Source organism: Prionailurus bengalensis, chromosome A2 (assembly GCF_016509475.1).
Source record: "Prionailurus bengalensis isolate Pbe53 chromosome A2, Fcat_Pben_1.1_paternal_pri, whole genome shotgun sequence".
NCBI lineage: Eukaryota > Metazoa > Chordata > Mammalia > Carnivora > Felidae > Prionailurus > Prionailurus bengalensis.
In genome coordinates, this window is record NC_057348.1 from 36,597,316 (window position 1) to 36,620,496 (window position 23,181).

General features: G+C 41.5%; 1 protein-coding gene across 7 annotated transcripts in view; it reads right to left on the reverse strand.

The window, feature by feature from the left end:
- FRMD4B (FERM domain containing 4B) overlaps window positions 1-23,181 on the reverse strand; it is a 324,025-nt gene that overhangs the window by 65,809 nt on the left and 235,035 nt on the right. For all 7 annotated transcript variants that reach the window (XM_043587910.1, XM_043587913.1, XM_043587911.1 and 4 more), the window contains 2 exons: window positions 5,521-5,577; window positions 4,704-4,726 (listed from right to left, as the gene is read on the reverse strand). In XM_043587910.1, the coding sequence (XP_043443845.1) occupies window positions 4,704-4,726; window positions 5,521-5,577 (80 nt within the window). The remainder of the gene's footprint in view (window positions 1-4,703; window positions 4,727-5,520; window positions 5,578-23,181) is intronic.

Consider the following 23,181-nt stretch of genomic DNA (forward strand, 5'->3'; position numbering starts at 1 on the left):
GGAGCTGCTATTTTTATTATTGTAACTGATGTTACAGGTTCTGGAAACGGAAGAATATTTTAGAGCTTTTAAGTGCTCTAGAGATATAGGACCGAGGCCGGAAAGTACTTTAAAGTCTTTGATTTTTTTCTCCCCTCCCTCATTAACTACTCTTAGGGACTCCACAAAAGTTCCTTTCCCATGGGAAATAGCTGCATTTTTTTTTTTTTTTTTTTTTTTGGAGCACAGCTGTAAGTTGTGAATTATTCCTTCCCATTTGAAGCTGGGTGACAATGTACTCTCATTCTGACCCAGCACTGAATTGCAAATTGTAGTCACTCACTTTTTCTTCCAAGCAGAAGTGCCCTAATCACATGGTTATTCGGTAACTTCCACCTTTCAGGATCTTAAGAAAAAAGGGGGAAAAAAAGGCTTTGCTTTTATAAACTCATTTGTGGCTGGCTCAGTGATAAAGCCTTGAGCCTTGTCAGCTTTCAGGAATTCTCTGCGTTTGTCTGTGTTCTGTTACCCAAGCAGCTTGTTATCTTTGCAGCTTAAAGGCTGACTTGGGAATTCAGACTGTCACCTATTTAAAGAGAATGAAAGTCCACCCTCCCCTCTACTATTTTAATTAACTTTCAGGGAGCAAGGTTTCCTACTGGTTATGATAATGTTCACTTAAAATACTCTTAAGGAAGCATGGCAGGAAGCTAAATAAGAAGGGGAGGATTGTTGTTTTTTAAAGGCATTCCAGAAGAAGAGTTTGAGCAAAGCCACGCAGGGACGACAGTACAGAGTATGTGGAGGAAGGAGAAGAGAGGCATGAACAGATATGAACAGCAGAGTATAGGATATTTAAGTACATCATATAGACTAAGTAGAGCCTCGAGGCCAGGTTAGGGTGTTGGAGGGTCTCTGCCATGGGAACCCGAGAGATTCTTAGAAGGTGAAAATGATGATCCCATTAATGTCTGGGGAAGATGACTGGGGTCTGTTGTGGGTGGTTGTGGGTGATGGAATCAGAAAAGACCCAGGAGATCACTGGCTCTGGGACATTGTTCCCTTGGGCCTGATTTTCCATCTATTAATTTGTTAAATGGCAATAACATTTGTGGTGGGGACTGAATAAAATTACGCGTGGACTTTGAAAATAATGTCATCGAAAGCACTCAAACTATACACACAGAGCTCTCCAGTCGGGTTGAGTGGAGGGGAATGAGGGCTGAGAAAGCAAGCACTCTGATAGAGGAAGAGAAAGGAGCTGACTGACAGACGGAGGAAATAGGCGGGAGGGAGAAGGGGAAATCCTCAGCGATGATTCAAGAGAGAAAGGTGATGTCATACAAAGGGAGCCAGGGAAGAGGCGCTGCTCTGGGGGCTGGGATCCTGGTGGGTTCAGCTTTGGAAATGCTGAATTTGAGACAGCCGGAGATAATTCACAAGGAGTGGGTGGGCCAGAGCAGCATTAAGTAGCAGTTTCCGGGCACCTGGGTGGCTCAGTTGGCTAAGTGTCTGACTCTTGATTTCTCTCAGGTCATGATCTCACGGTTCACAGGATCCAAGCCCATGTGGGGCTCTGTGCTGACAGTGTGGAGCCTGCTTGGGATTCTCTCTCTCTCTCTCTCTCTCTCTCTCTCTCTCTCTCTCTCTCTCCCTCTCTCCCTCTCTCCCTCTCTCCCTCTCTCCCTCTCTCTCTGTCTCAAAATACATAAATAAAAAAAGAAGTAGGTGTTCAATCACTTTTTTAATTGAGAAAGCCACATTGCTCTGGTCTTGGAACTTAGTGACATTTTTGGAGGTTCAAACCTCAGTGAGTAAACTCAGTTTAGTTCTAAAAGCCAAGAGCTACAGCCACCCACATGTAAACCAACAGAAACGTGGAATTCAGAATGGCCCTTGAGGTAGCCCTTGACAGAAGGCCAAGTTCCCTGGAATGAGATGCCCGCATCTATGTGTCATTGTGTCCTCAGTGCCTAGACTGGGGCTGACGCATTTTAGGCATTCAGTCGATGTTACTGGATAAAGCTATAAACTTTGTATAATTTTAATTAGCGATCAAGAATGTACAAACTCCATTTTAGCACGTTGTACTCTGCCTTTTTAAGGAACATCCCTCTGCCTGTTTCGACCTGAGAAATATCCTATAAGAAAATAATCACAGATAACCACCTCCCAACTATACCAAGATGTTCACCACAGCATCATTTATATACCAAACAATTCATATTTGAAGCAACAGGGGGGACGGAAGGAACTATTCGAAGCACTTTGCAAATATTAATCATTTCATTCTCATAGCAATGCTACAGGGTGTATACTATGAATATAAGTTCCATTTTGCAGAGGAGGAAGTCGAGGCCTGGGCACTTTAAATAACCTGCTCAACATTACACAGGGAGTAAGTAGCAGACGCTGGCATCTGAGTAAGTCTGTCTGATTCTATGTCTTTGCTTTAACCAATATGTAACAATGCCTTGAGGTACTTAATTTTGCCTGATTGTCTTAAATTAGTTTTATAACAAAACTTTGGAGGAAAAATATAGTCTCTCCACTCAGAGGAGGAACAATCACATCACAGGGAGGGGGTGGGTGGTAGCAAGGAATCACAATTCTGCCTCATTATAAACCCAATGTCAACAGTTCACAGTACCTTATTCTTTCCTTTACCCTGGTCAGCAATCACTAATGCTTGCTTGCAAAACAATCTGTACTTCCAAAGTTGTTCCACACCATTCATCTCCTCAAAAACCATCCTGCCAAGTCACTACTTTCATTAATCCCAATTTACAGATGAGGAAGCTGAGGCCCCGAAAGGACAAGCGGCTCACTTAGGGTCATGTTGCTAGTTCCTTGGTGGCCGGTCTCCCATTCCTTCTACTCCTCAGTGTGGGTCAGACAAGTTCAGAACAGTGTCCTCCAGTTCATCAGCCTAGTAATCACTCAGGAAACCAGCAGGCACAGAGCAAAGTTAAAAAGGAGGATTGGTTCGGGCTTGGAGCAACTAACTCACCAACCTTGAAGTCTTAGGGCTAAAAGGTCTAGACTTACTACCAAAGGACTTTCAGTCCTAGGCAAGAGATCTTCCCTAAGGAAGTTTGTGACATCAGCCTGTCTCTTCTGTTCTTCCCCTTAATATGCGATTCAGCTTGTTCAAAACCACCTTGGTCCCAAAAGTCTCTTCCCAGGTTGCCAAGAGACAGGACAGGATGATGATAATGAGGAAGGCAATAATGACACTAGAATAATTGATAATAATAGCCAAAGTGTACAGAGAGCTTACTCCATGCCAGAAACTGCCCCGGGCAATGTTTACATACATTTGATCTCCCAATCTACAGCTGCTAATCTAGGGGGCAGGTAGCATCTTCCTGACGAGGAAATGAGGCTCAGAGAGTGTCCATCACATGCCTGGCAGGCAGAAAATGGAGAAGGAAGGGTTAGCAGTTCACAGACTGCAGAGTGAGCTTCTGGCCCTAAAGCCCTCATTTATCAATCAACTTCAGACTCACCCCCTAACATGATGACTGACATTCCTCACATGTCTGATCCTCCTAGGGAATAGGGCTTCTCCAAGAAAGCCAAGCGCGGGGAAACCCAGCAGCGTCGTGTCAAGGATCTAGAAACTAATTTATCCTCCTCGTATCCCAACATTTCCTTTTCATTAAAAACAAAATTGGCATTTATAGGTCTTCCCGGTTTTTTTCAAAGCGTTTTTCCTAACTTGAACACAAATTAAAAAAAGAAAAAAGTAACACGGTGCCAAACAAAGTTAACGAATGTGGTGAACGGATCATGGCCTGTTAAGTGGGCTCCTCAGTCATTTTCCCAAACTGAACAGGCAGACTTGGAGGTTCTGAGGTGAAAGAGTACTCTGTGACTGGAGGTTTTCAAGCTTGGAAGGCATTGTTCGGTAAGCAGTCCCTTAAGGCGCATACTATTCAAAACCTTGGCTGGGAACGATTACTAGGTGATCTGTAAATAATCTACGGGTAAAGTTTACCAGGAGTGGAACATTAACGTGGAAGAGGTGAGGCTTTCGATGGGTCATTGGCCTGTGGTCTGTTCCTAATTGGAGGCCCTGCTTTCGCCTTTAACCGTTTCTGCTTCTCCAACTACAGCTACTGTGTGAAAAGGACAGAAAGGAGCAGGTAGAGCATGAATTCAAAGACAAATACTCTGATGAGGTGGCCAGCTAGGCAGTTAGAACCAGTAAGTGTCCCGGTGGCGACAATACAACTGTTAGGTCAAGTGTATGAAGGGTGAGGCCCCTTCAGGGCAGCTGCAAAAAGAAAGCCCCTATTAATCCCTTAACTAAGCAGCTGATAGAGTTTATCTTCTTGTGCATGTGTTATAACTCTTCCAACACAGGATTTTTTTTTTTTTTTTGTCCAACACAGGATTATTATAAGTTTAAAAAAGCACAGCCTACCAAAGCTTTTTGCGGATTTCTTCATCCTGCTAACAGATAACAGAAACTAGAACTTTGGAGGGCTTCTGTTTACAATTCACTGTCACTCTGGCTTGAAAAATGGTAAGAAAGCTTCATTGCTGGATTCATTCACAGAAAGAATAGGTCCCTATTTGAAGAGGGAAGAGATCTCAGTCTCCCGCTCTGAGATCGACTTTCTTTTGAGTTTGCATCCATTGTTATTTAAAGCAACAGCATTCAGCTACGGTTCAGCTAGGGTTATTTTGCATAGTAATATCAGAAAAGGAAACATTACCTGGTATAATCCCCTTTGGCTTCCTGAAATAAAACACAATGATAGACGATCAATATGTATGTATGTGGATTAAGCGAATGAATTTCACTCTGGGTCTCGTTTCCCACTTTGAGTGCCTGAATTTTGTTTGGAGGAATGTGCACGAGGAAGCTTTCTCTGTGGCCACGGAGAATGTGGCACTGGTGAGAAAATATTAGTATCCATGAAATATTTCTTATTCTTAACAGAAGAGACAGATATATCTGAAAAAGCACAGATGACTAGGTCTTCTTTTAGATTTCTAAGATCACGTGATACATGCTTGTTTATCCGAGCAGCACACTTTTTAGTCTGGAGGCAGACTTTTTAAACCAGGGTGTAGGTAAATCAACCCATGCTATTTGTTTTCTCTTTTTAAACAAGCATGGAACACGTTGGATTTCTCAGCTACTAGTGCCTTTAAGAATTAAGGGGCTCTTTCACTCTGCCTCCAGAAAATGCAGGCGAAAGTTACTCAATTTAAATGAAAATTACAGCTGTTTTTAACAATTGCTGCTTCCCAAATCCAAGTAACCCAGAGCTCTTTTCCTGAAGTACAGTCTTAATTCTTTTCCCTCGGAACAGTCTAAATTTCATTTTCCTTTGCAACATCACACTATAGCCTGCGCAAGTGACGCTCAAACAGAAAACGGTGGCTCACGTTTTTCATTGGCAAACAACCAACTGGCTTAAACATCTATCAGCCAACTGGCCCATGCGAAAGTTTCAGAGCTGCAGGCGATTCACAAAAACCAGCAAACAAAAAGGCGCGGGCAAGAGGCAGTGTGCTGATTCTTACCTGTAACACAAGTGCGGCTAACTTGAAGATGGTTTCGCTGTCCGCTTCGATTTGCCCCTGTTGGGGAAAAGGAAAGCATCGCTGAACAAGGCTGCCCTAGGTTGTAGCAAATGGCTGTTGAGTTGGGGAAGCTGTCACAGCTTGGCACCTCCAGTTTACAATCAAACGCAGATCATACCATTGCAAGGCAAAGGGAGGGGGGCATGGAGGGACGCATCCAGCGGTCAGGGGAAGCCACAAAGTGTGTGTGTGTGTGTGTGTGTGTGTGTGTGTGTGTGTGCGCGCGCCCGCGCCCGCGTCTGTTTCAGAGAGCAGTATTCTGGAAGAAATACAAATGACTCTGAGGCTGAAAATTCAGACAACTTCCCAACGAATAATTTTTATCCCTACAAGTTCATTGTTAAGCTCTGAAGATTTTCTCAGATTCATTTGGTGTTTTCCTGAGATCTTTTTTTCCCCCCTCTGTGTCACTGCATGGTTATGTTGGTATACCCACAATGCAACTATTACTAAAAATATAAATTCACTACTGCATCAATGACACATTATTGAATTAACACGCATACACTTAGATATAAAATGTAAAGCCTTAAGAATTGATTATAGCAAATACTTAGAGAAGACTAAAATTCTGTTCCTTTATATTGAAGTTTGATTACTCTAATTTATTATTTTACCCATTATTTTATTTTTTCATCCTTTAAGATCCCCCCCCCCCTCCAAAAATATAGGAATTCTGGACTTTGGAAAACAGGAATGCTTTTTCAGTAGCCTGATAGAGATGCATAAGTGTGTGTGGAAGGAATATTGCCTCTATCAATAATACTCACATATGCCTTCATTTATTTTGTTAATAAATAATATGTGACCATATACATCAACACCATTATTGCCTCGTGTAATATATTGCAACAACGAGTCGATGAGTGGTATAGAAGGATCTTTATTTTTTAAAAACTTGTGATATGCTAGCTTGTGGGCATTCACACACACTAAAACCATTCCATATAACCTTAAGTCTTACATAATTAGTACTTGAAAGTGCATATTGTTTGAGATCATAGAACTCATCAGCCTAGAAATGAACCCAAACTCATTATTTCTCCCTTCTACCCGTTGAATTTGGGCTGCAGAGTTTTTTCAGCTAAACCAACAGCATTAATGGTGAGTAAAAGTAGCTTTAAAGTAAACGCATACTAGGTAGGCTTACAGAGCAGTTAGCTCACTGAGGATTTTGGAAAGGATTACGCTTTTCTCTCACGTTTCCAAGTGATTTGATTGGGGTTCTCAAAAAAAAAAAAAAAGGAAAAAAACCAAAAACAAATAATAATCATTCTTCTAAAAGCCATAAAATAAAGAAACCAAAAACCTAGGGCATTACAATGTCAGCTGTGATAATTATCTGTGTTTCCCTTATATTACAAAATGAAAACAAATTATTTTCATCCTGTAACATCTAAGTTTCCCTTCTGAAACCTGAGGAAATGGATTTGCTTCAAAGTTTTTCCTTTAAAAGCTGACAGGTCCAGAGCCTTGGAATTCAAAGCTCGCTTATAATCTCTAGAAACAGATTACAAAATCAAAGAAAAGGCAGGCTGGTTGTAAGCATCAATTGCCCTCTGTCTTTCAGGCTAGAGAGACAGTGGTTTTCTAACCTGGTGAAAGATGATGAAGCAGCTAATCCAACAGGTGAGATGAGTGTTGATCGAGATTAAATTCTAGAAAGCTGAAATTCCTTATGTTCAAAGAAAAAAAAAAAGAAAAAACTCATGCAAAGGGAGGGGGGTAATGGGGAGGGGGGAGGAATGCTCAAAACCATCTTTGAGTTTGAAATCATGCCCGAATTTACAGTCCAGTCTGTCTTAAAATCTTACAAAAGAGAAAAAAATTGGATTATTTCGGACATTAAAATAACAAAAGCTAAATAAAATTTATTGAAAACCATGACCAACTCCTCTGGCCCCCCATGACCGCCTCTGCCTCATCAGAACCTGAGGTGAGTCATCCAAACAATATTTTAGACACTAACTTTTCAATTTCGTAAATGGAAGTTCAGCAGATAAAAAGGCCTCAGACAGAAACTCTTAAGAATGCTGCCAAAGAATTCTCTACCTTAGAGGGTCATTAAATATTAAAAATGATCAAATGAGGAGCTGAGGCATGAGAAGTACCAGGCTCAGGCAGCTCCAGAAGAGTGGGGAGGCACATACGCAACTCACCTGTGGACTTTTATTCACCCATACTAGTTGTCCCAACACAATTCTGGTGGAGGAGGGTGACGGAGGGGTGCAGGGGTGGGGCCTACCAAAATCTCGTTCCTGGGAGAGAGGAGAACGCATGGTTTGGCCAAGCCTTACATTCTTTTATCTTTAAAAAAATTTTTTTAAGTGTAGAGAGAGAGAGACACAGAGTGCAAGCGGGGGAGGGGCAGAGAGACAGGGAGACACAGAATCCGAAGCAGGCTCCAGGCTCTGAGGTGTCAGCACAGAGCTGACGCAGGGCACGAACCCACCAACCGTGAGATTATGACCTGAGCCGAAGACAGACACTTAACCGACTGAGCCACCCAGGCAACCCTAAGCCTTACATTCTTTTATATACCTCAGCCCCTACCTCACCTTCCTCTTAACCACTGTTCTGGAAATACAATGCAACATGTTTTGAGTTCTGACACTGATTGCCAAGGTTACTTAACTTGTGCATGGAGCTCACCAAGCAACAGACCAAGCAAAACTAATACTATCTGCCTGGTTCTCAGCAATTTCATATGGTGAAATTTAATTAAGACTTCTAGAGAACTCCAGAATTTCATGCATAAAGTGCAAATGCTCTTTAGAAATTGCCGTCTGCCCGGGGATGGAAGATTTCTTTTACTTATAACCATGGTAACAGAGGTAACCTTATAGGTACTGGGCAAGCTAACATCGGAGAGGGATCTCCTCAAAGAGATAGGTAACGGGATCCTTCAGTGGGTTTCCATGACTGTCAGGGATAAACAAAGAGGAGCAGAGAAGTCAGTCAGATGATGTGGCTGAATGCACAAGGGTAATACGAAACAGTATCAAGTCTTGGTGTTCTACCCTCATGGCTAATTTAGCTGGCTTACGGATCCAGTCTCTAGGTCACTAGGTTCAGGATCCATGTTGGACATTTTATTTTGTGTTTGGCTTGTTGGCTCAGTTGACCAAAACATCTTGCTAATGAAATGAGAACTATACGTTTTGATTCACAAGGAGAAGAGAATAAAAGAAAGTTTTAGAACTTGAAAAAGCATTTAGTGAAAATATGACTTCTATTATTCTGTAGATGATGGCACTGAGAATCAGGGACATGAAGTGTCCTACCCAACCCCACAGCAGATGGTGACTCCAGGCTCTTTCGAGTCCATCGTGGCCACTAGTTACCTTTCTGACTCCAACGTAAAGCTCTCACCAGGAATCTTCTAAAGGTAGGCTTTTGGCAAAAACTATAATCAGGTAAGACTGAAAAATGACTCCAAATGCCACCTCCACTGCTGGTGGGTGGTAAGTTATCATTAACCATAAACGCCTCATAATAGGAATGGGAAAATTCCTTGTGAAGACTCATCTGTATTGATGTAATACTTCATGGAAGCTTATTCTGCACAACAACAATGGGCATGAATCACTTGCTCACAAATACTTAGGATCTGGAACTATTTGACAAACTGTTGGGGGAAGCCAGCTTATTTCCAAGTGTATTACTAATTATCTAGCAATTTTAGGGTTAAGTCTATTAAAAAAGGCAACTTGAAGAACACCAACAAATAAATATATGAGAAATGAGAGGAATGGAAAATTAGCACTTGCAGTCATCATACTGCTGATTGTTCAGGTAACAGTTTTCAATAAACAAAAACTATTGGGTGAAAGTTTGGTGAGAAACAGGATAGGGTATTTACATAATCACGAAGCATCTCTCTATTGGGGAAATTTAATTACAAGAGGGAAAAATGGTAGCTTTTCAGTGGAGAAACCTGACAGATACAATCTTAATGAAGTGATGAGACATTACCAATAACTGTACAGACCGGCCTCCTGATAATATGCATTGAGAAGGACATAACGTCACTTATATACACGTCTGTACTAGTAAATGTAAATGTTTCACAGCCAGAAATGGGGAAGGGGGGGGGAACGATCCCTCAGTTGTAGCATTTGTGGATTTCCACGGTGCAAATGCCCCCACCACAGCCGATTTCAAGCTACCAATAGTAGCTTGAAGTAGCTACCAAGCTACCGATATGACATCACAGGACACACTGCTGGGAAGAGATGTGAGAATCGGCTCTTACAGCAGGTACTAGCTGGCTAGCACACCACTGGGTGGTACTGCAGCCGAAAATACATCACTAGATCTAATCACGAGGAAGCGTGAGACAAACTCAAATTGAGGGACATCCTATAAAATATCTGGCCCATAGCCTTCAAAAATGTAAATAGGATCAATGCCAAAGAAAGGCTGAAGAACTGTTTCGAAGGAAAGGAGACGAGGCAGTCGTAACAACCAAATGAAATGTGTCATCCCATGTCAAGAGGAAAAGTTGTTACAAAGGGCACCCCTGGGAAAGTTGGAGGGTACATTAGGCAACAGTCCAGATTCAATTGTTAAATGTTCTAAATGTGATCATTGTAACAGGGTTCTATAAAGGGTGGCTTTGATCTTAGGAAATACACAATGGATTATGTAAGGATAAAGAGCGTAACTTACTCTTAACTGGTTCAGAAAAAAGGACACATCCGTGGGCAGGGGGTGAGAGAGCAAACGTAGCAAAATGTTGACAACTGGTGAATTTGGTTTGATGGACATACTGTGTTTTTGTGCCATTCTTACAGCTCTTCTGTAAGTTTGAAATGATTCTAAAATAAGAAGTTTGTAAAAAATTGACATAATTTCCCAGAGTGCTGGCTATCTATTTGTCTTGACTGCCTGGTACCCATGCGTGTTTCTGGGCAGGATGTCCCAATATCACAATCTTTTCAGAACCGCTTCTTTCCCCACTGGCTTACATGCAAACACAATCATCTTTCTGCGGACAAGTGACAGAAGCTGGTCCAAAGCCACAACCAGGGATTTTCCAAATTAGGGCCAAGGGTCTTGCTGCGTCTCAAGACAAAGTTGGGAAGATGTGAACCAGAGGGAATCAATGCCCACAGATAGAGAGAAAGGGACTTCCGGACATGGGTAGTCAACTGCATCCACTGCTCAGCCAAGCCAGACTTCAAAGTCTGGTTAAAACTCAAAAGTTGGCAAACACAGTGACTTGGGTGCTCAGATGCTCTCATTTTGATTTACTACTAAGCCAGCAAACAGAGTGCAAAGAATAGATGTGAGAAGTGCACAAATGAGTGAACGGATATAGCTCCCTGGAAACCTCTTAATTCCTTCTGTAGACACATCTACATGGAAGAGGAACCTGACAGATCAGAGAATTCTAGAGCTCTGGACTCACTGGTTTCATACTATTAGCCTGTTTGCGGGGGGCGGTGTGCACATCAACACTCAACACTTACCTACTCTCTTACAAGGCAGTTCTTGCTGAACCATAAAGGCATACTCCCCGGGGCTAGTTCCTGTCTTTTGGGATTACTGTGCCCCTAGGAGACCAGGCCATAACTACCACATCTGCACCCCATATTCCCCTTGTAAATGAACCAAACACTTTGTCCTTTTTTGTCCAAGCTAGTTGTGAGAAGTAATGTGTCTGGAAGCTGGTCTCAATGATACATAGTAGTAATGTTTCCGGTATATTTTCCATTTTGTTCCTTGAGACCAGAGCTTGGCAACCTTGGCGTAACTGACATTTTCAGTTAATTGTTTTTTTTTGTGGGGGCTATCCTGTGCATCATAGGGTGTGCCCCCGGCCTCTATCCGCTAGATTCCAGCAGCAACCCCCGCCCCCCCAAGCTGTGACAACCAAAAATGTCTCCAAACATTTTCCATATGTCCCCTGGGTGGCAAAGGTCCCCAGCTGGGAACCACTGATCTAGATTATCTCAGAGGTCTCTGGACTAACCGAGAACCATTAGAAACTTACAAAATGGAACCATAAGTTTTGTCCCAAGGTAAAACTGCTTTTTTTGTAACTGTGTTTTGGCATTACTCCACCGGCTTCTGTTGAGGAACAAGAGAAGAAGCAACCCTCAGAACCTCAGTATTTTAATAACTCTGGGTGTGTTGTTGAGGGCATTGTTAATTACTCATAGACCAGTCCTTCACCAGGACCCCTGGGAGAAGTTTCTGATTTTTAGGAGCAGTAGTGACTGTGCTCCGCTGGGCAGCTGCTCTGTTTCTACCTTAAAGACCACCGTGAGTTATGCAAGTGGTCATAACTTCCTCTTTGCTGTGGTTCTTTTTTTTTTTTTTTTTTTTTAATTTTTTTTTTCAACGTTTATTTATTTTTGAGACAGAGAGAGACAGAGCATGAACGGGGGAGGGGCAGAGAGAGAGGGAGACACAGAATCGGAAACAGGCTCCAGGCTCCGAGCCATCAGCCCAGAGCCTGACGCGGGGCTCGAACTCCCGGACCGCGAGATCGTGACCTGGCTGAAGTCGGACGCTTAACCGACTACGCCACCCAGGCGCCCCTGCTGTGGTTCTTAAGAGAAGTTGAGTTTCGAATTTGTGGGTTAAACGCTTTATACTACCCATGCTAAATGTTTTATACCAACCTTAACCTTGGCAGGATCTAATTATTTCTACTTTTATTTCCTCACAGGCAACTCTGATTTCATCACCTGCCATACATACTGTAATGTGCTTTTTTTCTTTTTTATTGAGGTACATATAGTAACATGCACGAATCTTAGTGCACAGCTTGATGAATTTTGACACGTGTATACACTCATGCACCCATCACCCAGATCAAGATAGTAAACATTCTTACTAATGTTTCCAGCTTAGGGAAATGTACGTAGTTTTACAAGCCACACCAAATGAATAAAATTATTTTTGGTAATTAGGAAAGTAGAAAACAATACTGCAACATTGAAACTTGCAATTTTTTTTGATTACTAATCAACTTGAATGTCTCTCTTGCAATTGCATATTATTTGCTATTGCTTATGTGCGAAATGACCCTTTGTTCACTTACCTATTTGAGAACTCATGTTTTGTTTGAGCTACCAGTGTTAACGCTTTGTTTCAGCTACTGGGTACAAATTGTATTCTTCGATCTATTCTCCAGGCCTACAAAGTCAGACTGGAGTGGGGGCTATCACCTTCACTGAAAGAATCTTTGGGGTCCTGAGCAAGTTACTTCTCTGACACTCAGTTCCTCATCTACAAAATGGGGGATGATAATATTGAATGTATTGGGTTGTTGAGATCATTTTATGAAGGACAAATACAAAGCATTTTCATAAAGCCTAGCCAAAAAGATTCTCTCAGTGTTTTTCTCTCTGCATTATGCACCGTGTTGCTTATTACATTGTTAAATATTATTATATCGATAGGAATCTACTTTGTTCTGGGACACTGTTCAATTTTTGTGTAGTTCTGTAACATTTAATTGGTGTTCCATTATTACATATCTCAATATCTAAGGGTTTTAATTTTCCATAATAATCTTTGACATTCTCTTTCACTTATTTGAAACATTTTTTAAATAGTCTTATGAATTTAAAAAAATATATAATAATTTTCCTTCCTCTTTGGAACCATGTATGTCATTATTGAAATGGTTATATAGTAACCATAAAGTTTTATGATACACCATAAAGATCATACACATTCAGTGTTAGGGTTAATACTCAGTATCTTTAAAATTATTTTAAAAAGATTTCTACTTTCATTTATTATTTTAAGTAGGCTCCATCCCCAGTGTGGGGCTTGAAGTCAAACCTGAGACCGAGAGTTGCATGCTCTCCTGGCTGAGCCATCCAGCTGCCCCACTACTCAGGATTTTATATTTTCCTTTATAAATGGGCCATTTTCTTCATTATATTATTTACCTGATTATCATTCCATTGGATTATTATTTTTAGCATATTTGAGTACCATTAAATTTCTTCACCAAAGCCTATAATGCCAACAAGTTTTAGCTTATTTATTTTCATTTTGTAGGCACGCACTGAAATTGTTTTCAACTACTATTTTGGTACACTTCTTTGTAATGTACTTGGTACCTCTGATTTCACTGCATGAAGAAGACATTCTGTTTAACACACCTTCTCATACACTGTTGGTAGATTATAAGTTAGTTCTGGGACGAACATTTGGCAAGGTCTACCAAATATATTTTTTTTAATTTTTTAAAATGTTTACTCACTTTTGAGAGAGAGAGACAGAACATTAGCAGGGAAGGGGCAGAGAGAGAGGGAGACACAGAATCGGAAGCAGGCTCCAGGCTCTGAGCTGTCAGCACAGAGCCCCACGCAGGGCATGAACCCATGAACCGTGAGATAATGACGGGAGCCAAAGTCGGACGCTTACTGAGCCACACAGGTGCCTCCGTTTTTTTTTTTAATGCTTATTTATTTATATTGGAAGAGAGAGAGCAAGTGAGGAAGGAAGGGGCAGAGAGAGAGACAGAGAGAGACAGAGAGAGAGAGAGAGAGAGAGAGAGAGAGAGAGAGAGAGAGAGAATCCCAAGCAGGCTTTGCACTGTCAGCATAGAGTCTACGGGGCTTGAACTCAAGAACCGTGAGATCATGCCCTGAGCAGAAATCAACAGTTGGATGCTTAACCAACGGTGCCACCCAGGAGCCCCAAGGTCTACCAAATCTTAACACAAATATACACTATGGGTCAGGAATTCTGCTCCTCGGTATACGTCTAACAGACATATTTACATAAATCCACTAAGCCACAGGCACTGGGACCTTCATGGCAGTGCTATTTGTAATAACTAAATACTGCAGGCTACTCAAATGCTCTTCAATGAGCAAATGAACTATGGTATATTCATACTATGGACTACTATTCCCCAGCAAGGGTGAAGCTAGCCTAAACTACAATATGGATGAATCTCACAAACCTAATTCGAGCAAATTAGGCCAAACATTAAAGGGCACCTTGAATGACTCCAGTTATATAAAATATAAAGTCAGCCAAAACAAATAAATGCTATTAAAAGTCATGGGAGTGGAGGCATTAATGACTGGAAGAGAACATGTGAGGGCCTTCTCAGTGGTGATATTCTGTTTACTTGATATTGATGCTAGTTGCACAGATGTGTTCATTTTTTTTTTTAATTTTTTAACATTTATTTATTTTTGAGACAGAGAGAGACAGAGCATGAACGGGGGAGAGTCAGAGAGAGAGGGAGACACAGAATCTGAAACAGGCTCCAGGCTCTGAGCAGTCAGCACAGAGCCCGACGCGGGGCTCGAACCCACAGACAGTGAGATCATGACCTGAGCCAAAGTCGGACGCTTAACCGACTGAGCCACCCAGGCGCCCCAGATGTGTTCAATTTTGAAAGTCTGTTGAGCTGCACTTACACGCCCTTTTCTGTACATATATTATACTTCTATATACAGCTGAGAAACCAACAGAACTCCTGATCTTCCCAGAAGCCTTTCTCATCTTACCTAGTGGCAGTTCCATCTTCAGTTGCTTAGATCCACCATCTCATGGCAACTTCGGGCACAGAGTTGAGCACTGAGCACCTTGAACAACTGTATTTGGTTATCCTACTTGCACGTTTCTAATGCATTACACACCTTATCTATTTTCTTGATGGTTTTTCTTCCCACCCACTATTATCCCTGCCTCATCATATCTTAGATCCTTAAGGGCATGGGTTTTTATCTATCTGGTCCTAGCTTTATCTCCGGGACCTAGAATACTACCTGGCACAGAACAGGAGCTCCATAATATTTGTAGAATATCAACTAAAAGAGTAGTAAAGTAAAAAGTTGATGGGAATATCTTTACCTTTCCTTTTTTTTATACATTAAAAAAAAAACTTTTTTCTTAATGTTTATTTACTTTTGAGACAGAGAGAGACAGAGCATGAACGGGGGAGGGTCAGAGAGAGAGGGAGACACAGACTCTGAAACAGGCTCCAGGCTCTGAGCTGTCAGCACAGAGCCGGATGCAGGGCTCCAACTCACGGACCGGACCGTGAGATCATGACCTGAGCCGAAGTTGGCTGCTCAACCAACTGAGCCACCCAGGCGCCCCTTTACCTTTCCTTTCTTTAAAAGGGAGGGGCGCCTGGGTGGCTCAGTCGGTTGAGCGTCCGACTTCAGCTAAGGTCATGATGTCACAGTCTGTGAGTTCGAGCCCTGCGTCAGGCTCTGTGCTGACAGCTCAGAGCCTGGAGCCTGCTTTGGATTCTGTGTCCCTCCCTCTCTCTGCCCCTCCCCGGCTCGTGCTCTGTCTCTGTCTCGAAAATAAATAAAAACATTAAAAAAAAAAAAAGGGAATGCTTCAGGGCACCTGGGTGGCTCAAAGGGTTAAGGATCCAACTTTGGCTAAGGTCATGATCTCACAGTTTGTGGGTTCGAGCCCCATGTCAGGCTCTGTGGTCCAGCTCAGAGCCTGGAGCCTGCTTGGGATTCCGTGTCTCTCTCTCTCTCTGCCCCTCCCCTACTCACACTCTGTCTCTGTCTCTCTCTCTCAAAACTAAATAAACATTAAAAAAATTTACTTTAAAGGCAAAGCTTCTTGTGTTTCTTGATCCACTATATAGTTGATTTGACTTAATTTTCAACTCAGAATGAGTTTCAGAACCATGAGAACATAGCCCAGGCTTTACCAGCTATGGGAAAGGTAAACTAAGTACTAGGTGTCAGGGACTAGATATGCAAACTTAAAACACCAAACACACTTGGTGTTAGATATTAAGAAGGCTTTTGCTCTTCTGGCTTCACTTTCTAGAAATGTAAAAGGAAAATAGTAATACCTGTCTTACATGTTTCATGGAGTTAGAGGACAAAAAGAAAAACAAGATATAAAAATGCTTTGGAAGGGGGCACCTGGGTGGCTCATTTGGTTGAGCATCTGACTCTTGATTTCAGCCCAGGCCATGATCTCACAGTTCATGGGTTTGAGTCCTGCATCGGGCTCCATGCTAGGGGTGTGGAGCCTGCTTGGGATTCTGTCTCCCCCTCTTTGCCCCTCCCCTGCTTATGCTCTCGCTCTCAAAATAAATAAATAAAAAAATTTAAAAATAATTTGAAAAATGTTTTGGATAAGGGAAAAAAGCATTACAAAGAAAGCAAACAAGTACAGGTGTTTTCGTGGGTGTGTAACACAGTTTCAAAGATGTAAGCATTATGATCAAAGTATCTGGGCATACCGCTTCTCAGAAACTTGATCATAATGAAGATAGGAGCAAAGAGAGAAAGTTTTGCAGCATGTGAATTAGTGTTCATTTGCGGAAGGATAATCAAAGGAATATACAGATACGGAAATGAGAAAGAAGGGAAACTAGGCAGACCACACTTTCTCAAGGATCAACCCAGGTATGGTTCATGCAATACATTTCGTTTTTAGGTATACAGGTAGCACATTTTTTTTCCTTGGGGTGAAGTTCCAACGAGTTTAAATAGAAACCAGGCCTTGATTTCTTTCTTTTTTTTTTTAAGTTTATTTTTGAGAGAAAGAACACATGCGAGCAGGGGAGGAGCAGAGAGACGGGGGACAGAGGATCTGAAACAGGCTCTGAGATGACAGCAGAGAGTCCCAGGTGGGGCTTGAACTCACGAACCATGAGGTCATGACCTGAGCTGAAGTCAGATGCTTAACCAACTGAGCCATCCAGGTGCCCCGCCCAGATCTTGATTTCTAAATACCATTTCTCCACAGAAAGGAAAAAAAGGCTAACGCCAAGGTTATAGCAATAGGAACATTCTGATCATCAAAATGAATGGCAGAATAGATAATACATTGAATAAAAAAGGAACCCATAATAGTATTATTAACAGCTGGAGACAGAGGAGAAGAAAAATTATTCTTTGCAGACGAATTGAAAGAATTGGAGAATCACCATTTACAATCACCACAGCATGAACTGACTTAGGCAAGACCACCACTGGAGGCCAAGTCCATTGGTTCAAATACTATTGGGAAATAGGATGCTTAAACAGCGGTCAAGTGTCAACTCCAGACAAATCACAAAGGGGAAGAGAAAACTGGCATATACTACCTTACTCAAAAACAAAGTATACTGACATTGCGAGCCTCCTAGTGAGATACACTGAGAACACATGTCACCTGCTTAGTATTCCTGCCACAGGGAAATTATGTTACAGTAGTGGCTCTCAAATTTTGGTGGGTAGCAGAATTGCCTGGAGAGCTAACAAAGAATAAAGAGGCTCAGGCTCACTGAAGTGAGATAGGATGAAATAGGACAGGGTGTGGGTCTCTGTATTTTCACCATGTTCCTAGATGGCTGTGAGACACGTCCAACATGATACAGGTTTACAACCAGCAAATTAGAAGAATCCATATATCACAAATGGAGAGACATTCTACCAGGCAACTGGCCTATACCCTTCAAAAGTACCGGTTTGAGAAAAGCCAGAGAAAGACTGGCCATATGTTCCCAATTACAGACTACAGACTCATGACCACTAAATGCAATGTGTGATCCTGGATCATAATGGGAAAAAAACCCCAAAAGATGTAAAGAACATTACCGAGACAATGAGACAAAATTGAATGGGAACTGGATATTAGATATACACAATTTGTGAAATAGGGCTATTAATCATACAAAACCGCACACTCTCCAGAGGCAGAGATCTGTTTGCTTAGTTGTACACCCAGCACCTGTACAGTGCCTACCACAGTGGGCATTCACAAATATTTTAAATCAATTAATCTATACTCAAAAAAAAAAAAAGCCCTACACCTTTCAATGACAGTGCTCTACCAGTTAATGCTGCAAAAAATATCATCAGAGGTATGATTCTTCCTCCTCTCAATTGTCATTTTTATTCCCCTCCCCTCCCCCCACCATTCTGAGATCCTGAAACTCGTTTTCTTTATTCTTTTTAAGCCCAGGCAGAACGAGTCAGTCACATCTTAAGTATGACAGACTGGCTCCACCATTCTGCAGTACCTGATCCCTTTGTATAAACACTTACACCAACACAGTCTCAAAGCAAGGGAGTGAATGTTTATGAGACTGCCCTGAAAATTAGGTGTGGTGATCTACCATCAAATTGTTACGCGATGCAAGAAAGGCAGGGAGCCTAAATAGGTCAGGCTCTGCTAATGAGTATGGAGGTTCTGAGGCACCCACATCTGATAAATATGAGGAGAGACAATTGGAGAACAGATGAATAACTGTCATTAAGTAAACCCTCAGAACCAAGCTCTCTACTTCTGTACTTACTCTTGTGCATTGTAAGATTACATACACAGCAGACTTTAATTACAGCATTCTAATTGCTTAAATGCACCCTGGCACCAATTTTTGATTACAGTTTGAATTTGTAGCAGTAGGGTATTCAGATGAAAAACTAGTCATATTTAGAAAAAAAAAAAAAGTGCAAGGTGCTTACAAGGTAATCAAGGATGATAGAGAAGGAAGGACGAATCAGGAGAAAGTTGTGGTCGTGATGTTAAAATTAAGCCTTTTAATAAAGAAGCCTGTTAATAAAATAAATAACTTTATGCTAAAGTTAGTACCCTATCTAGATTTTTTTTTTTTTTGGCATGAGTAAATGTACGATGATACTTTTATTTTCAGGACTATTGTACATCTATCCGATTAGGTTAGTTATTATTTATTATTTTTTCCCAACAGATCATGCCACATTTAAAATATTTTCACCAGCGTTCTCCTTCTATGCCATAATTGTGAGTTTTTTTATGCTCAACCACTTCTTATAAATGAGAACATCTTGTAACAGAATTTTGGAATAATACTATCAAACACAACAACAAAAACGAGAAACAGTGAAGTCCTAATTACCTGTTCCCAGAGGCTGACAAGTATTAATTCACTGGATCGTCATGACAACCTATGAGGAGGTAATGTGGGGAGACTGAAGCTGAGGAAGAGAGCAGAGACTGTTGCTCAAGGCCACCCAACCTGTGAATGGAGGAGCCAGGACTCAAAGCCAGGCAGTTGGGACCCTCTCTTCTCATTCCCCCCACTTCCCCATGTCGTGCATTGGGCCAAACTTCAGACAGTCTCTCTAAGGAGCGAACCATCTTGAAATACTGACTTTGGCTGAGAAGTAAATGGCACTCTTACAGTACACATTACACGTGTAAATGTTTGTGGCCAGTTCAAGAGGTTTACCTGAAATGGATATCTTAGTCTATTTCCTAATGAATCCATATTGTAACACATCAGTATTAGGCCTACTTAATTATGAAATGGGAGTCTTCTGTTCAATTTCTTCTATCTGAAAAATATAAAGATAGCCCTTCAAACCTCCTCCTAAAGCCTCCTAAGCATGTGTAACACTTCAAGGGGGCAAAATACATCTGGCTCTAGTATGCGTTAAAAAAAGATGACAGAGAGGTAAACAGATGGACAGAGAGAGAGAGAGAGAGAGAGAGAGAGAGAGGGATCTGGTGTGGATACATTTGTTTTGAGAGTTTCTTTGCCATATTCCTTTTGAAATCCAAGATGTGTGTCTTCAAGAATGTCAACCTAAGCATTTTCAAAAGCAGGAAACATGAAGAAATTTGATTTCTAAAATAAATCGAGAAAACTTCTTCCAGAGTCTTTTCATTCATTCCTACATTTTAACACATTGCATTTTCAGCCGAACGGACCATCTATCACCTCTTTCCCCTGTCCAAACATTTCTCATACTATTTTTATGATTTTTGAGTCAAATTTAGCTGTAATGCTCTTCTTAAATTTTTTTTTCAATGCTTTTTATTTATTTTTGGGACAGAGAGAGACAGAGCATGAACGGGGGAGGGGCAGAGAGAGAGGGAGACACAGAATCGGAAACAGGCTCCAGGCTCTGAGCCATCAGCGCAGAGCCTGACGCGGGGCTCGAACTCACGGACCGCGAGATCGTGACCTGGCGGAAGTCGGACGCTTAACCGACTGCGCCACCCAGGCGCCCCTGTAATGCTCTTCTTATATCTGATTTCTGAGATAACGTTTTACCAAAAGTCTGAATACTGAGTTTAAATGTTTTAAGATACTTCATGCTAAATGGCACCACTATGAAATACAGGCTTTTCAATTGCATTTTTAGTAGCTCTTCTCAATGTATTCAACAAATATTTGAGTGCCTACTTGTGCTGGTGATATATCCTATCTGTGAACAAAGAATTCACTTTGTAAATTTACTCTGGCTAGTGCTACCTGGAGGGCATTTTCCTTGTTATTTACTCTGTGACGAGGTTCTTTTACCTCTGTGGGCCTCAGTTTTTTCATCTGAGGACCAAATACCTTCCCCTCTACCATCTCAGGAAGGTGATAAAGGCAAATGATAGAGCACATATGGAAAGTCCCTGAGGATTAAAATTGCCATGCGTTATAAGCTATTATTATGAAAACTTTGATTCTCACCAATGCACAACGTAGCATATATCCAAATGCTCATGGCTTAAGATGCACATAATTTCAATGTTAGGAAAACAGAGGGAAAAACCACATGAAACAGACAAAGGTGAAATATTTATCATAAAACTCGCAATAGCCCTTTAAAATAGGATATTAGATTTCTTTGTTCCTCATAGACTGGCTAGTCTTCAAACCAACTCTGATGTTTAGTGACTTCACTTGGTAAATACTGATGGCTGGTTATTATGAGAAGGCACGCTCCCTATGTGTAGACAGATCTTAAAACCTGCAAAATTCAATTTCTGTTACTGATCCTTTAAATTATTTCAGCATCTTGAAAAGAGCTTGAGGATTAAAACACATGTGCGTGCATGCGCACACACACACACACACACACACACACACACACACCCACCCCTTCACTCAAATCCCAAATGCTAAAGCCGCCAGGTTAGCAGATATACTGAATATGTTTTAGTTGTTGGTGACTACTCAAATTGTTGTTTGTTGAACTACACGCAATAATTCTGGGACAAGAACCATGAATGGGGTGCTGAAGTAATGGATTGGTTACAGAGGAATATGCTTCATGTTCTGTTAGGTTAAATGGAACTGAGACAATTCCTCTCTGTTATAAATAGGGATAGTAACTGGCTTTTCACGAATGTGTACTTAAAAAAAGTCTCTTTGCCATGAACAGGCAGCTGGAACAGTACTGAATTATCAAAGTGCCTTTCTAGATTGTAGGAGAATGTTTCTCAAAAAACAGTCACGTTTTGATTATTCAGAAGATCATTTATTAACTTCGGGGAAGATTCATTTCTCCATGTTTCTTCCATCCCTGCTTTTTTTTGTTGCCTCTATGGTAATGGTGGCTCCAGTAAGAAGGAAAAAGAAAAGTCAGTGATATCCAAGGTAGTATTGCTGAATGGGTAGGTGGGAGAAAATGCTAGAAGACTCGGATAATGTGAAGTTTTAGGATTAAGTGGATTCCCTCTGCCTATATTCGCAAAGATTCCCAGAGGCCATCAAAAGTTGGTGACTTATTTCTTTGGAATTGCAAGAGAAGATGTTTCAATAGAAGAGCAGAGCAGTGCGTTCACCTATCCTTGTAGCTGATTTTACAGTGATTCTCCTAAATGTTTCCAAAAGCTATTTATAGTGATTAGAGCAACGAAAGTTACAGTGCATATGCGGAGACCCCTGTGCTTTAAAAATCTGATCACATTATGCCCAAATTGTATTCCAATAAGTCCAGTATATTAAATTTCAAGGTTACAAGTACAATACCAACTCTGGAATATTGAATTAGGGAGCTGCGACACGTTAAGTAGTGAAAACAAAATAAGATTGAAAGCTGAAAAAGTCTAATTTTATGGGTGTTACTCAGAACTGATTTTCAGTTTAACTGGATCTTTTCACAAGCCCACTTTGAAAAACTGACCTATTGAGTTGCTAGTGTAAACTCCATTTACACACTTCGCCAGTATTTTCTGCAGGGGGGCCCTCTGGTACAGGCCGGGCTCTGTGCCAATGGGTGGGCCATAAACATGAGTAGGAGCTGCCCCGGTCCCGAGAACGTAGTCTGGTTGTTGGTGGCAGACACAGGGACAAACAATTCAACACAATGGAAGGAGCGTTAGGAGAAGTCTTTCGAGGATATTTTGGAGGCTGGAAGAACTGGCCGCTGTAGGACACGCTGGTGGAGGTCCACAAGGGGAGGAAAGACTTGCTTAAGGGGCAGGTACTGGAGCTGATTTCTGAAGGATGAGTGGGAATTAGCCAGCGGGAAATGAAGGGAGGAGAAAGGCAGTCAGCAGGCGAAGTCTATAAAAAAAGGCACAGAAGTTTGAGAAAGGCTGGGAGAGTCAGGGAATGAGGCGTTCTTACAGTTTGACCACAGGGTGAGTGAGGCTCCAGTAATAACCCAGGCTTTGCGCGTCCTCACGTAAGGCGCTGATAGTAGTAATAATAATAGATTATTAATAATAGCAAAAATATTAATCGTAACACACTGTGCCAGACACGGTTCGATACATTTTGCACATATTAACTCATGCATTGAGGCAGGAACCATTACTGCTCTCACTTTACCAGTTGATAAAACAGAGGCTTAAAAGTGGAGACGCCATGCCCAGGTAAGAGCCAAGGCTATGTTGTTGAGCCGAGGCTGCTGTTGAGACGAAACTCTGCCCGGTTGCAGA